The 16,442-nt window shown below is 47.0% G+C and overlaps 1 protein-coding gene across 1 annotated transcript in view; it reads left to right on the plus strand.

Annotated features, from left to right (window-relative positions):
• The window catches only part of KIAA1671 (KIAA1671 ortholog), a 142,783-nt gene extending 130,573 nt beyond the window's left edge, over positions 1 to 12,210 (plus strand). The window contains exons 6-10 of the mRNA XM_008584322.1: positions 1,737 to 1,996; positions 3,715 to 3,839; positions 6,184 to 6,326; positions 8,876 to 8,958; positions 10,405 to 12,210. Of these exons, the coding sequence (XP_008582544.1) occupies positions 1,737 to 1,996; positions 3,715 to 3,839; positions 6,184 to 6,326; positions 8,876 to 8,954 (607 nt within the window). The 3' untranslated portion in view covers positions 8,955 to 8,958; positions 10,405 to 12,210. The remainder of the gene's footprint in view (positions 1 to 1,736; positions 1,997 to 3,714; positions 3,840 to 6,183; positions 6,327 to 8,875; positions 8,959 to 10,404) is intronic.
• Positions 12,211 to 16,442: the final 4,232 nt, after the last annotated feature.

Genomic DNA, 16,442 nt, shown 5'->3' on the forward strand with positions numbered 1-16,442 from the left:
AAGCTGGAAGAGAAAGAAAAAGGGAAGCAAAGTTTTCTCACAGCAAAAATCATGTTTAGTTAATTCGCTTACTTACATTTCACTAGAATGCCCTGCGGAAGCGTGGAACTGAGTCTGGAAACCTGGCTCTTGGTATTGCCCATCTCCTATGTGACCTGGGAGCCCCTTCCTCTCTCCAGCCTCCATCCCCCATTCCTGGCTGTTCCATCAGGACCTGTGAGAACTGTGCTCTCCCCTTGCCTGGGCGCCCCCTGCTGTCTGGCAGAGGCACAGCAGCCTCCGCACCCTGGACGGTCCTGGGAGCTATGGTGCTCCCAGCCCTGGACGGTGGTGCCACCTGCTGACTCCTCGGTGGTATTTCCCTCATCATTTTGGATTTGCCTCATGCCACCCCGCAAATCCCATATTCCAAGTCATAAAATCATCCCAGCATGGTGAAATACCAGTACACCTGGGCTGGAAGTTCTGCTCAGGGGTGCAGCTGTGGGGTCTTTTAGGGTAGGCCCACCTGCCCTTTCTCAGGGGAAGGGTTTCCCATGCCCTGGAGGGCCTTGCTGTGCTGTTGACTTACGTGTCTTTTGTGTGTGTGTGTGTGTGTGTGTGTGTGTGTGTGTGTGTGTGTGTTGGGGGAGAGTTAATGTCTTGATTTATTTATAAATTTTCTATCTTATGTGGTTCCAAGTATCTGAATGGCACCTGAATATATTATCATTGGAAGAGATTTCTGAAGTAGGGATGGGCCAAGAGCATGCATTCTGGAGTCTGCCTGGGCTCAATCCCAGTTCTGCCACTTTAGGGAAACTGCTTCACACCTCTGTGCCTCAGTTTCCTCATCTTTACAAGGTTAATGTTTAATTTCATGAGGTTAATCCTACCTCATAGAACTGTGGAGGTTATAGGATTATAAAATAATCCTCGTAGGATTGTGAAGAGGATTAGATGACACATTTTTTATCAGAGTGCCTGGCACATACTAAGTGCTCAGTAAATATTTATCGAATGAGTGAATGAATGAGCAAATGAAACAGGGCAGGAGATTCCCCTGCTCTTCCACAGGTAATTGCTGCTAATCATTTGGTCCACATCATTGTATTTCTGTCCAACAGAAATGTGGACAACAATGTGAGCTGCATATGCAGGACATAAATGAGGGCACTTCCAAAAGTTAATGGGAAAATGGAAACAAAAGCTAACACAAATCTTTCCATGAACTTTTTGAAGACCCCTAGTATGTAATTTAAAATGTCCTAGTAGCCACAGCAAGAGTAAAAAGAAACAGGTGCTGTTAATTTTTAACAATGTATTTCATCAAAACCAAAAAAATCCAAAATACTATCATTTCAACATGTTATTAACATGAAAAGTTATTAATGAGATATTCACATTCCTTTTTTCATTCCAAATGTTGGAAATCCAATATATACTTATAGCACATCTCAGCTCTCACTTGCCACACTGCAAGGACCCAATATCCACCTGTGACAAGCAACTCCTGTATTGGATGGCACAGAGAGGGTCTTGAATGGCACAGAACTGACTGTTCCTATTCTGCACCTGTGCAGGTGTCCTAGGGGCACCCAGCTGCCACATCTTGTGCTCCTGCTGAGATGTTCTGTCTGTTGTTTCCTGCGTATAAAGCACACCTGAGCTGTGCTTTCTGCTGCCTCCTTTACTTGAAATTCATTTCTCTGAAACAATCTCCGTGACCATGTCTCCTTTCCTTCCCTTTCTTGAAGCCTGGCCCCTGAGTCCCCATCTCCGGACAGCAGTGCCACGTCGGCACGGAAACAGCCCCCCAGCAGTTGCTTGTCTTCTCTGTCCTCCCAAACGGAACCCACCTCGACTGGGGACCAGTACGACTACTCCAGGGACCAGCGGAGCACCAGTGTAGACCGCTCCAGCACTGACCTGGAATCCACAGATGGGACGGAGGGTCCACCCCCACCAGAGGCCTGCCCTGCAAAGAGAGTGGACGACTTCTCCTTCATTGATGTAAGTCTGTAGCCAGGAGCAAGTTGCCATGTGGGAAATAGTCATTTCTTTTTAAAGGGAAGTTCCAGCATCTCCCAGTGAATTTCCCCTTCAGGGGTAGGATCTATGCCTGGGACCCCTGTAGTAGGGGCAGAGGGCACAGTCCTTGAGATGGGACTCACTTGTGCATGAAGCTTTGACCTGCTGTACACCAGCTGTGTGTCTTTGGGCAAATGTGTTCACCTCTCTGAGCCTTGACTTCCTTATCCTCATGTAACCAGTGCAATTGATTCCACAGCCTCAAATACAATCACCTGTGTTCAAATTAAAATTGATCTAAACCCTCACCTGCCAGGTAAGCAGGAAGTCTGACTTCTTACCCCCGGGAGGTCTGCCCGAGGTTTATAATTCCAAACACGAAGAGCCTAGTGTTTGGTCAGAACACTTCTGCTGGACATTCTCACCAAGGTCTTAGTAAAACAGTGTCCCTGGTACCAGGGGATCCATGTCTCCCTGTAGAGGCTGTTCCAGGAAGGAAAAGTCCCCTCAGGCATGAACATCTGCCACAGGCATCTGCAGGGACAGCCTGTAAAACTCAGCTCTTCCAGATCCCAAGCACAGCCAGGATGCCAGCCCCCCTAAAGCCCCAGGTCAAACTGCCCCTGCTCCATCGCCTTCCAGACCAGAACCTGTCCTCTTCCCTGCAGGAGCCTCCCCTTCCAGGGTCAGACAGATTTTCCCTTTCAGCCCTTGAATCACAGGGTTAGGTGCCATTATTCTCCTCCCCTGGCAACAGGGCTACCTGCCCACCCTCCCGAGGATGCAACACCTGCAAAATCTACAAGGGCTCCTCTCTCCCAGCAGTAAAGCCTCCTGCTCACACTCTTGGGCATGGCTGCCCCTTCTTTCCCCAAGGAGGAACACCACTGCTTTGGGAGAGGGGATTTTTCTAGGACCTTGGAGGGCATTCACCTTCCTGAGTATGGTCAATGTCTCTAGTTGGCACCTCTAGATAAGGGCAGAGACGGAGAAAGACACAAGTTCAGTCTTCACTGGGGCACCCCACTATGTAAACATGGACAAAGTTGTGCCCACCTCTCTGGGTGCTATAAGGATTTAGTTAGGTGATGTGTCCAGTTATTCATTCAACAAACATTTATCGAGCTCTCACTGTGTGCCAAGCATTGCTCTAGCTTACGTGCTCATACGATGTCACTGTGCCATAGCCCATTTTGCTGGACTTTCCTTCTAGAACGCTAAGCAGTTCTTTCTCAGTGTCATTATAAATGACAACAGCAGTGCTCCACTCAGCTATAAGCATGTGATGGGGTTACATCCTGGAAAGGGTGGAGGAAGGGGGCTGCCTGGTCCACTTTGGGCAGCCCTTCCACATGATGCACAAATCGACCATGCACTGTCTCCTCTCCTGTCTCTGCCAAACATTTCCTTCTATCTCCCTGACTTCAAGTGAGCCAGGGGCCCTGGAGGTGGGTCTGTCTTTGCCCTCCCTTAGGAAACCTGCTCTGTCTGTCGTCAATATTTTCCAGCCAGAGGTGGAGCTGTGAAGAAGAGAGAGCATGAAAGCAGGCACCTGGGCTTGTCCTTATCTGTGAAAGGGTCAGTAGAATTTCCTCTGCAGGGCTGCTGTGAGGATTGCATAAGATCCGTGCACAAAGTGTCTGGCACATGTGACCTTGATAAATGGTGGCTGCCAGTGATCTCAGTGCCCTTTCTTTGCAATAGAAGAGAAGTCACCCAGGAGGGAAGAGTCAGATGAGGAGGAGAAGCCATCCAGGACTGAGAGGACACCTGTCAGCCATCCTCAGAGGATGCCTGGGTTTCCAGGAATGGATCCAGCAGTGCTAAAGGTAGGTGAGCTCCTGCCTGGTGGGTGAGCTCCTTGACCATGACAGCAGAAACAGACCTCACGCTTCCTTTCCTGCCTGCCTGCCCACCTGCCCGCCTGCCCTTCCTTCTTTCTTATTTTGAAATAGTTTAAGACTCAAAGGAGATTGCAAGACTAGTACAGAGAGTCCTTGTGTACCTTTCTCTCAGCTTTGCCCAATGATAGCTCACGTGACCACAGAACATTGTCAAAACCAGGATACTGGCCTTGGCAAATACTATTAACAATATTATTAACATTTGGATTCCACCAGTGGCTCTGTGTTGCTTAATCACCATTTTCTGTCTTTTCTCAGCCCCCAGACCTTCTGCTCTGTTTGATCTTATAGCTAAGCCTTGGTTTACTCATCTGTAAAATGAGCTAATAATCCATTTCAGGCATCAGGCCCAGTGCTGGGTGTCAGGGAAACAGGAGTGAACAAACCCAGCCTCCTGAGGCCTTTGAGGAATCCAGTCTGCTAGGAAAGTGAGGCACAGAAAAGGATCATTTCCATACCAAGTGATGTGGGGAGCCAGCCCTGGAACCACTTCCACTGTCTTGAATTACACCACAATTACACTGGATTGCAGAATCCTAGGGGGGAGTGCTGGGCTGCCTCTCTCCCCTGACCTCTGGTACGGACAAGCATCTCTCATAGTCCTGGGGTGAAATGGCACTTAATTCAGGTGAAGAAGGGGGTGCTTTTGCCCCCCTGTTTTGTGCCATTCCTTTGTGCACTATTCCTTTGTAAATTCACTTTCTGTCCCCAGCAACCCTGCAAAAAGAGTTTTTTTCTCTCATTTTATTGAAGAAGAAATTAAGGCAAAAAGCTTGGATTGTTTGTGGAAATTCTCAACTGATTTTCCAGGCAGGAAAAAAAAAAAACTTCTGTGGGAGCAGTTTCTCCTTCAGTAGAGAGAGTTTTGTTTTTATGTCATACCTTGTAAGAATAAAAAGCCAAAGTGGATGCATGCTTGTCTCTGTGATTGATTTTACAGGCCCTCAAAATAGGAACATCTTTCAGCCACTATACTAGGCCAGAGATTTTCTGATTTTTATTATTATTTCTTTTAAGCATCAGAACAAATGATCTTACAAGGCAGCCTAACATAGGAGGCAGAGAAAAAGCCCTGGTTATAGGAGGGGCAGAGGCCCTGGGGCTCCCAGGTAGATGCCCCAGGTAACTCCTGAGGCAAGTTTTTGAATACCTGAGCACAGCTTGAATCCTCTGCGCTCTGCAAAAATGAGGCTTTTGCTATCTACCCGTTAGTATGAGCTCACTCCTTGAGTACGGTGGCAGCCACGTCGATGCTGGTTACTCTCTGCACAGGCAGTGCTTGGCAGTTGTTAATAACCAGACGGTGCTGCGGGGCTTATTCTGGAAAGAGACCTGGAGTTGGGAGTCAGGTAGGCCCAGTGTGAATCCCAGTTCTTAAAAGCTGCATGACTTTGGGCAAACTGTTCAACCTTCAAGCTTCAGGCTCTTCCTCTGTAAACTGGGGAAAGCCAGTCTACCTAACAAGGAGTCTTTTGCACATGGAACCAGCTGACATTTGTCATATAACTGGTGGGGTCCAAATGATAGATGTTCCCTGCACAGGAGCTGTCAGCAGATGATGGTCATGACTACAGTTGCTGGGGCCGACCTAGCGCTGCCCAAGAGACTAGTGCCACCTGCTACCACTCACACCCCAGAACCCCTAGATAGATGTTCCCTGCACAGGAGCTGTCAGCAGATGATGGTCATGACTACAGTTGCTGGGGCTGACCTAGCGCTGCCCAAGAGACTAGTGCCACCTGCTACCACTCACACCCCAGAACCCCTAAGGATGTACCCACCATCCTAAGTCTTTCCATTCCTAACATGCCCTCCAAAAATGGGTGAAAATCCACCCTGCCACTTTCCCATGGGAATCTAACGGGGAGTCAATGACTTCATTTCATTGATATGGATACTGGAATAAGGAACTTAATGGAGCTGAACCTCAGCTGTAGGCTGGAGCTTCTCTCTCCACTTAGGGTTCTCAGGAAAGAAAAGGAAGTGGCATGTCATGTGCTGAGAACACTACGAACAGTGGCCTTTCTGCAAAAGAGAACATGAGTGTGTGGGTTTTCAATGGTTACTTGACCTTAAAGGTCAAGGCTAGCTACTTGAATGCCAGCCCGACCTCTGGTTTTTCTCAGCCTCTGTGTTTCCTGCCTGGGTCCCTTCAGACTCAGGGGGCCCCATTGCTTTCAGAGGGCTCACCCTGCCCAACAGTGTCACTGGATGGGGCTCTTCCCCAGACAAAAGGCTGTTTACAGACTCAGCTCTCTTTTCTCCCCAGGCTCAGCTGCACAAAAGGCCAGAGGTGGACAGTTCCGGCGAGACCCCCAGCTGGGCCCCCCAGCCCAAGACCCCCAAATCCCACTTCCAGCCTGGGGTGCTGGGCAGTCGTGTGCTCCCCTCCAGCATAGAAAAGGACGAGAGGTGAGGGGTCTTAGGGCATGAGGGCTCCTCCCCTCCCAAACTCAGGATGCATGTTTATTTCTATAATTGATTTTACAGGCCCTCAAAATAGGAACATCTTCCAGCCACTATACTAGGCCAGACGTGCCTGCAAAAGGCTTAGAGCTGAATAGAAGGAAAGTTTCAATGTTTTATTTCTCTCTAGCAGCAGAAGCTTTGTTCATGTGAACTCTCAGCGCTCTGATACCTGAAAGATACAGCAGAGTAGGGAGCAGGCCAGGAATCAAGCCACCTCCCCCACACATGGAATCCAGGATTTCCAGTAGTTAAAAACTTGATCTTGTTCAGCCCTCTCCAGACTGGTGGGGAAACTGAGGCATTCTCCCTCCTCATAACCTCCAGGGAAGTACCTTTGTCTCAGGAGAATCAGGGAGACTTGGGAAGGTGGTCAAAGGGCACAGCCAGGGTGAAGGAGATAAACCTAACTCAGGTCAGAAGCCCTTTGTGGAACAGCTGTCCTGTCCCAGTGCCAGGTCTGCTCGGTGCAGGCATGAGCACAGAGCAGCTCCAGCCCCAGGGGCTCTCACACCTGGGCACTTCAGCAGCTGGGGGTGGAGGTCAGGAGCCCAGGCTCTAAAGTCACACAGCTGGAGTTTAATTCCAGCTGTGCTACATAAGAGCTGCATGACCTGAGGAAAGCCACTCGACCTCTCTGGGCCTTAGTTTTTTCTTCATCTGTTGAAGGGGTTTACTCACCATCCTAGCCTTCTCACGGGAGGTCATGAGGATGACACAAGCAATGTGTATAAAGCCCTTTGCACTGGGGCCTGGTGTGTGCAGATACTCACTCAAGGGGAGCGGAATTCTTATGAGTACTGTTCACACGTGAAAGTCAGGACTTGTTCATGATAATAGGGCTGTGATATAGTAAGGGCTATGATAGAGCAGGGGCTGGGAAAATAGGGCCTAGCCCACTGTCTGTTTTTGTAAATAAAGCTTTATTGGAACACGTCCACCCTCATTCATTTATATGTAAGGGGTCTTTAAAGATTCGTATTTCTTTTAATTCTGTTTTTCCACAAACTTTTTGAAGTATCCTCATATATACACTAAAGCTTTATTGGAACACGTCCACCCTCATTCATTTATATGTAAGGGGTCTTTAAAGATTCATATTTCTTTTAATTCTGTTTTTCCACAAACTTTTTGAAGTATCCTCATATATACACAGAGAGAGAGAGAGAGATTGATTTTATGGAATTGGCTCACGTGATTGAGGGAGCTAGCAAGTCCAAAATCGGCACGGAGTAGGCCAGTAGGCTGGAGACCCAGGGAAGTGTTGCAGTTTGAGTTCGAAAAACAGTCTGCGGGCAGAATTCCCTCTTCTTCCTGTGAGGTCAGTCTTTTTCTGTTAAGATTGGATGAGACCCACCTGTATTATGGAGGGTAATCTGCTTTACACAGAGTACTGATATAAATGTTAATCTAAAAAAAACACCTTTATAGAAACATCTAGAATAATGTCTGACTGAACATCTGGGTGTCATGGCCTAGCTAAGTTGACACACAAAATCAGCCATCACAGACATTTACGTGGATAGAGAGATGGAAGGAGGAGTGAACGTTTGGGTCACAGAAAGGTGGATGGAAATAATTTTATGTAAGATGAATTTTTATAGCTGCAGATTATTTCATAGAATGGATATACCACGATTTGTTGAGCATTCCCCCTTGTTGGACACTTTAGTTAATTTCTACTTCTTTCTTATCCGTCATGTTTACATGAGAGAGAGAGAGATTGATTTTATGGAATTGGCTCACGTGATTGAGGGAGCTAGCAAGTCCAAAATCGGCACGGAGTAGGCCAGTAGGCTGGAGACCCAGGGAAGTGTTGCAGTTTGAGTTCGAAAAACAGTCTGCGGGCAGAATTCCCTCTTCTTCCTGGGAGGTCAGTCTTTTTCTGTTAAGATTGGATGAGACCCACCTGTATTATGGAGGGTAATCTGCTTTACACAGAGTACTGATATAAATGTTAATCTAAAAAAAACACCTTTATAGAAACATCTAGAATAATGTCTGACTGAACATCTGAGGGTAATCTGCTTTACACAGAGTACTGATATAAATGTTAATCTAAAAAAAAATCTTTATAGAAACATCTAGAATAATGTCTGACTGAACATCTGGGTGTCATGGCCTAGCTAAGTTGACACACAAAACCAGCCATCACAGGCATTTACGTGGATAGAGAGATGGAAGGAGGAGTGAACGTTTGGGTCACAGAAAGGTGGATGGAAATAATTTTATATAAGATGAATTTTTATAGCTGCAGATTATTTCATAGAATGGATATACCACGATTTGTTGATCATTCCCCCTTGTTGGACACTTTAGTTAATTTCTACTTCTTTCTTATCCGTCATGTTTACACGGGCATCTTCACCACCTGTCAGTGCTCAGCTCAGCCCCCGCCATGACATGGTAAATGAAAAGTCGGGCACCCCACAGCCCTGGCTGCAAGGAGCCCACAGTCGGCTCCTACTTGACTCTCACTGGCTCTGTGGTTTCAGGTCAGAAGAGCTTTCTCCCCAATGGCTAAAGGAGCTGAAATCCAAGAAGAGGCAAAGCCTGTATGAGAATCAAGCTTGACCAGGTACGAAGGGTCTCTGATCAGGAGACCTGAGAAGAGCCAGGAACTTAGGCAGAAGAGAAAGGTTTAGGGACTTGGGATGTTATGCCCAGGGAAAGACCAGGCTGTGCTTTGCATAAAAGGGAAAAGGGGTGGCAGGGTTGTGTTCTGAATTCCTGTAAAGAGAGTGGTGAAGATCTGTTTCCGTTTAGGGGGNGCAGGGTTGTGTTCTGAATTCCTGTAAAGAGAGTGGTGAAGATCTGTTTCCGTTTAGGGGGGAAGCAAAGCTGCACAGCCTGGGCTGGGCGGAAAGGGCACTGGGCTCATGCATTTGGCCAGCCCTTCCTGCCGCGTCTCAATCCCCTTTTATAAAATGAAAGGGCAGGACATCAAAAATTAGCAAAAGCAAAGCTGCACAGCCTGGGCTGGGCGGAAAGGGCACTGGGCTCATGCATTTGGCCAGACCTTCCTGCCGCGTCTCAATCCCCTTTTATAAAATGAAAGGGCAGGACATCAAAAATTAGCATAATCTGAAATGTTTCAAATTTTTACATGGGGAATGTATTCATGTACAACCTGTATAATTGAAAATTGATTTGAAAAAATATATTTTAAAAAAACGACTGATTAGATATGCCCTGGTATACATCCCAAATGACTTAACATCATGAACTTCAGTTTCCTCATCTGTAAAATGGGTTAGCGAGGATTCCTGAGGGCTCACTAACGCACCTAAAGTGCTTGATGGAGTGTTGCCTGTACGTCCTCGGTACAGGAGCACACGGAGTGTGTGCCTTCAAAGTCAGCCTTGATGTGACTAGCACAAGAGACCCAGCATCCCTCATCCACAAACCAGAGTTCTAAAAAAGCTCTGAAGACAAACCTAACCTGAATGGATATAGTGCCATTTAGACTCTATTCTCCCCACTTTATGTGAAGATTCATAGTATACTGCAGGCATATTATGTGCTTGATTATGGGAATGTTGCATAATATATATGTATACAGTATGTTACTTAATACTTACATATATATCTATGGGCACATATGTATGTGTGTATATATGTATACAATAAACTCAAAAAATGATAGACTCCCACATAAATCTATGCTCAAGGGATTTGGTTAGGGGATCAGGGCCTATGTTTATTTTGTGTTCAGTGCTGTACATGTGACATCTCATTAAGCCTTCAGCAATCCATTTGAGGAAACTGAGGCTTAGAACTAAATCTGGAACCCTGACCTGACCCTAAATTTCATGTTCATTCCTCTGTATCAGACTTCCTGTCACCCTCCTCACCTCACCCAGTCCCCTCTACCCTTCCACCCCTCCAAAACCTCTTTCCTGGCCTGAGGCTTAAGGGGTAGATTTCTTGGAAAATATCAGACAAAGTTTTAAGGCCTGATGGTGGAAAGAAATAGGGTCAAATATTCTCACTGTTGACACCAAGACTGTCCCTTCCTCTCCAGACAGGGGACACCGCCACGTCTAATTAACAGAAGCCTTAACTGTCAGAACCTGCAGACGAGGCCAAGCTGCCACCGTTCTTCTGTACGACGCTTACGTGCCTGGGCCCTTCCCGTCAGCTGGAGACCACTGCCGAGCGCCCCGCTCTCGGCGGCTCTCCTGGGTCTGGGTGGGAAGGCCCATCCTCCACAAGCACCTGCTCATCTCCCCAGACAGCTCTTCAGGCTGAGAAAGAAGTCAGACTGTCCAAGAATTCTAGTGGTTTTGCTTTTTATGTAAAAACTTTGCATTTCTGTCCACTGTAGACACCTTCAGCAGCTCCAGGGACGTCAACACGAGGCTGGACTGTCTCTCTTGGTTCTGAAAAATACCTGAATTGTTAAAGACCCTCTTCACCCACCCCAGGGCAGGTCTTTTTTGGAAGGACGGTTCCAAGGAAGATCAAACCATTCATTTCCTACTGTAATCCCTGTCTGAGGAATTACCACCGAGTTGAGGTTTTTGATTGCTTTTGCTGGAGAGTTCCTTCTTCCCCTCAAGGAATCAGAAATTCCAATTTTTAAACATACTCTCCCTGATTATTTCATGTGTATTTATCCTTCCAGTGGGGCTGTGTGCATAGTTGACCTGTTTCATGGTATGTCATTCTTATTTGCTTTAGAAGATGATAAAGCAATAATTCAGCCAATTTTCTTTGAAACTTGATATGTATATACGTTTCTATGTTAAAGGACAGGAGGAAAGATGTGTGAATAGTTTGTTTTGAAGCATCCAATCACCTCAGGTTATCTTATCCCTATCCAAGCCTTTTAAAAATTTTAATTGTCACCCTTGTATATATTTTCCTGGTTTCTTTTCGTTTGAGCTCTGATTTCTGTGGGGTGACCTTTGGCCATTGGCCTCAAGAGTTTATAAACTGCAGCCCAAACAGCAGTGCCTTTACCACTCAAACATCAGAATCTTTTTCTCCAGCATCTTTTTTGAACACAACCTGAGCTGCCAGAATGGAGGAGCCGTTCAAACTTGGCCTCAGAACAAATGCATGAGTGAGGGGTAGACTTTGCTTTTTCTCACCTCATCCCCACCTCTTCAGCTCCACCTGACCAAGTACTTTTTCTAGTCTGAATGCAGGTCTTGCTGAAAGCCCTTCTCTGGAGGGGAGCTCCCAGGCCAGGGACTCTGGACAGAAGTGCTGGACACTTGGTGATGAAGTGTAAGGCTTGCTTTGCCTCTTTTTTTCTTGCTAGCTATGAGCTCATTCTCAGAATCTTCAATAACTCTGGGGGCTCCAGATGCTGTCTACTCTGTCCTTTTTTTTGGAAATCCTCAACACCAGCCTCCTCCACCTCTGAGCACAAGGCTCCAGCAAACATCCCAAATATGCTTGGCTGGCCACCTGCCATGCCTGGAGTTTCCATAACCTTCGTGCCAACCTTGCTGGGGAGACACCCATCAGTGAGATGCTTGGACAGTTCATAGAGCAGCCTGTGATTGCTACGGGCCCTGGGGATGAGTTTCCTGATTGGTCCATGCACAGCACTGGCTGGATATGGAAGTGGGGAGCACATGTGCCCCTCTTCCTGACTTCCCAAGAGGTGCAAGTCTTTCTTGGTAAATCCATTATTTGCAGATGGTATCCAAACATGCTTCTGATTTGTCTCTCCATTTGTCTGTCCATCTCATCTTTCTCCTTCATTTCCTTTTACCACCTCCTGTCTCTTGGGGATGGGATGGGGGTTGGATAGCAATCCCCTGTTTTTCTTTTTTTTTCTTTTTGTCTTTTTTACTGACCGGTAACGGGATTGCAACCCTCGGTGTCACGCCCGTACCAGGGACCAGCAACGGGATTGCAACCCTTGGTGTTGCGCCCGCACCGTGCTCAGCCAGTGAGCGGGAACCGGTCTCCACATGGGATCCGAACCCTCGGCGGGAGCACCGCCACGCTCCCAAGCGGCACACTCTCCAGTGCGCCACCGGGCCGGCCCACAATCCCCTGTTTTTCCAGGTCAAGACAGACACCTGTGCCCTGGTGCGTGGGTGTGGTTCAGCACTGCGGACAGCGACTGCAGCCCCAGCCACCCGACCCCCACCCTCCACCCAACCCTGAGTCCTTTTGGCTGAGCTTTGGCTACCAATGGCCACTTGCTGAATGAACCCTGTCACCCACCCAACCTTTTGCAACTGGAAGCTCCAAGCATCTGTGTTTGAGAATTTGGTCCTGATTGATAATAGTTTGTATTCTCTTCATTCCCATCAGTTTTCTTTGGCCATTTGAGGATTTGATTCCTCCAGGAACTGCTGTAGTTGATTTTTTAAAAAATCTAGCTCATGTTTTATAACAATTTTGATGTAGTGGATTTGCAAGTCAGTAGGACCCCCTGTAAAACACAGTTCTTGTGTTTTGACCCTGACTTCTCTTGGCTGTTGTCGTCCTCTCCTTCAGGTGGCAAGGCCCCTTCATGCAATTTTGTATAGTAAGAAATGCCCTGCCCTTAAGTATATTGATACTTACCATTGCAAAACTCTCAATTCTTAATTAGTCACGTTTTAGCACAAGTATACCTGACAGGAAAGAAAAACACTTGAAAATGAGATTAACCTTGGAGGTCTTTTGCCTAACCTCCACACCTTGATTGGCAATAAAAATCCATTTAATTCTGTGTTGCTTAGGATATACAAAGTCCACCCCCCCCCCCTTGAAACTGACTAGGGCAAGCCCTGAAGATCCTATTCACCTCCTGTTATTTTTTACAACCTCATCTCCTCTAGCGCAGAGCAGACAATCACAGTGGGTCAGGAGCAGCCCTCTTAATGCTGGCTCCCCATGGCTTCTGAGTTCTGCTTCTGATCAGTGCAGTGAAGTTAGAAGTGACTAATGCTCAGGAGCCTGTGCAGGTAGATGGGCACATGGGTTATTTATTTCTCCTTTTTTAAAAACTGGGTGAGTTCTTTGGAGCTAAGCAAGGGGTTGTGTACTAATTTCTTGAGTTTGCCTGCAGTCTCCTTTGGAAATCTGTCTCCTTTTAAACTAACTTACTATGCCTTAATCATCTGTGTGCAGCGAAGTCACCTGCCCCCCATCACCCCTCCTCTCCTGGAGCTTTGGCTCTCCTTACTTGAGAGTCTTCTGCAGAATGCAAATTCCTATGTAAGGACAATCTCTCTCCTGCCTTTGCACATCAGCATTTTGGCAGCTGGTCTTTTGATAAGTCTGTATCTTTTTCCCCTTCAGTAGATACCCTTCTTCATGGTCCCTTGCCTAATGAAACAGAGGCCTTTGGCCTGTGAAATTCCATGGCAAGGCCTCAAAAATCAGTGTTGTGGAGCATTACTCAGTGCCACCAGAGAAATTCTGGTGAGAGAGAAACCTCATGGTATTGGGGATGTTGGAAGTTTTGAGTGGAGCTGTGCTGACTGTTCAGGTTGTCTAGGATTCAGAGAAAGGACCATCAGATGGGGATGTTTTTCAGAGGAATGAGCTGAGCCATAGGCTTTCAGACAAACCTGTTTTCCTTTGTGCATCCCAGAAGTGAGACGAACTTTAGGGTGTTGCTAAGGAAGACAGAAATCAGCATGAGCCTGAGGCCCTAAACCTCAGAGACTGAGCAAGGGATTTGGAAAACCCTTAGCATGATTTTCCTAAAGGAGACCTCAGCTACTCCCCCCTGGTGCTGATTAACTGCCTTGTTGACCTACACTTTTACATTTTTCATCATGATGCCCCCAGACTGCTCCTGGAACTAGGCATAATTTCAAAACTAAAAATCCCTCTTTCCAATTTAGTTGTTTAAGCTGTGGCAAGTCCCTGCAGTGATGGAGAGAAATCCTGTAGCCTCTGAATGTGCCCTTCCCTCCCTCATGTGTTAAAACATGAAAGCAAAAGTCTCTTGGTATCATGATCCCATGGGGCAGAAGGAACAGCATTGAGATGGAGGGAGCCACTGGAAGTAGGCAGGACCCTTTCCACATTTAGAAGGGGATCTGCCTTGGGCTCAATCCCCTTTGCAGTTGTGGACCCCTGCTCTGTGCTGAGAAGCTGCTAGGAGTCAGCCTGTTGGAATTCCAAGCAGGCCATGGCTCTGGAAGCCTAGGCCACATAAAAAGCCAGGAAGCAAGAATGTGCTGGTTATTTACCAGCCTGTGTATCCCTTTGCCCCCACCACCCCCCTAGAATTTTCTTCCTTTCATCTGGGTTGGCTCCTGCAAGAAGAGGAGCAAGAAGCCAGGCTCCTTGCTCTGGAAAATCAGCCTGAGGTTTCTGGCATTTGCACTCGTGAAACTGACACCCCTTGCCCCCCATGAATCTCCGTAAATTGTTGCCCTTGCATCTGTGCTGTAACAGCTTCATGCCTCAGACTGCCACTTCCTTGACAATCCCTGGTGGCCTCACGCCAGCTAAAAATTATTTTGTCTAAAGAAGAATTTGAGTTTTTTAATGATCTCGTTCCACATAGCCTTATAAATCCTGTACATAGGGGGCTCACAAAAGTAATATATTGTGTTATGGAAGATATTTTGTACTGTGTCGTTTGTTAAATCATACCAATATTCTAAAAGTCATGCACTTCCTAGATGATTATGATCCTTGAAATGCTTGGTAAGATTGGGGGGTGGTGGGAATATATATAAAAATAGTATATATTTTCCTAACCTTTCTTCTAGGTCCCTCCTCAGATATTTGAGTCAGGACAGAAAAGGAACTCATTTTCTGTGTGTAGGAAAGTTAAGCTTCCTGCCTGCGGTGTTCTTGCAATTGCCTTATGAATTCACAAACTCTAGGAGTTCTGAACGGAAGGCAGACGAGAGGCACTTTAATCAATCCCAGAAAGAATCTTTAACCGTGTGACTGAGAATTCATCTAGAAAAACGTATATTTTTAATGTTAAAAAAAAATGGGGCTTCCTGGACCTCACAGAGTATTGGATGTCTACAAGTGCTTTTATATTTTGTAAATGTAAAGAAGTTTCATATGCACAGAAGAGCAGTTGGAAATCTGGTCAACTGCGATTAAACAAGATGACTTTTGCATGTACAAAGATGTTGCATTCAGACTAAGAATAGCAAATAAAGCTTTGATGCAAGTTGCATTGGAGAAGTCAGTGCGTCTGTCTGTGAATGAATGGAGTCTCCCATGCATGCAGGCCCGGCACTGGCTGAGTCAGTCTCTCGTCTCTGCTGAGTGGGGCAGCGGGAGGGGGGAGTTGGGGTCCCGGGTGAGGGTGTCCTTCCACAATGAGTGGCCATGGAAACAAGGCAGGATTTGCATTCAGACTGACCAGGGGTTGAATCCTCGTCCTGCCACCTCCTGGCTGTGGGATGTCTAAGCATTGGTTCTCCTTGCATATAAAATGGGTATGGTGATGGTGACATCAGTGGGCAAGAGTTTAAGGCAGCGGTTCTCAACTGGGTGGATTGTCCCCTCCAGATGACATGTGACAATGATGGAGACATTTTTGGTTATCACAAGGAGGGAAGAGGATGCTACTAGCATCTAGTGAATACAGGCCGGGGATGGTACTCAACCTCCAACAGCACACAGGACAGCCCCCACCACCTCACAGAGAATGGTTCAGCCACAAATGGCAGGCAGTAGTGCTGAGGCTGAGAACTCTGGATTAAGGAGATGGGATGCATGGAAGTGCTAAACACATAGTAGGTCCTCAGATCCTGAAGGGGAGGTGTAATGCTTTCCCCACCTCTGCCTTCCTTTTTATGTCCCTAGCCAGAGGTGACTGCATCACAGGTGAAGGAGTGGAAACCAACTCTGCTTTACATGACCTTCAGCAGGAGGTAGCCCCTTGCTAGACAGGAGCCTCAGGAAAGAAGCATCATCAAGTAACGGACACTGTGCTGAGGGCTTTGCTGACATAGGCTCCCCATGGCTCAAGGAGATAGAAGGTTCTTTGCTTGCTTATATGGACGAGGAGACTAGCCCCGATACCTTCAGGAACTCACCCAAGGTCACGTGGATCTGCCTGACTCCAGAGTCCAGCTGTCACTCACAGTGTCCTAACCCCATCTCTCTCTAGAGGATGTGGGG

Source organism: Galeopterus variegatus, unplaced genomic scaffold (genome assembly GCF_000696425.1).
Source record: "Galeopterus variegatus unplaced genomic scaffold, G_variegatus-3.0.2 Scaffold3223, whole genome shotgun sequence".
In the NCBI taxonomy this organism is placed as follows: domain Eukaryota; kingdom Metazoa; phylum Chordata; class Mammalia; order Dermoptera; family Cynocephalidae; genus Galeopterus; species Galeopterus variegatus.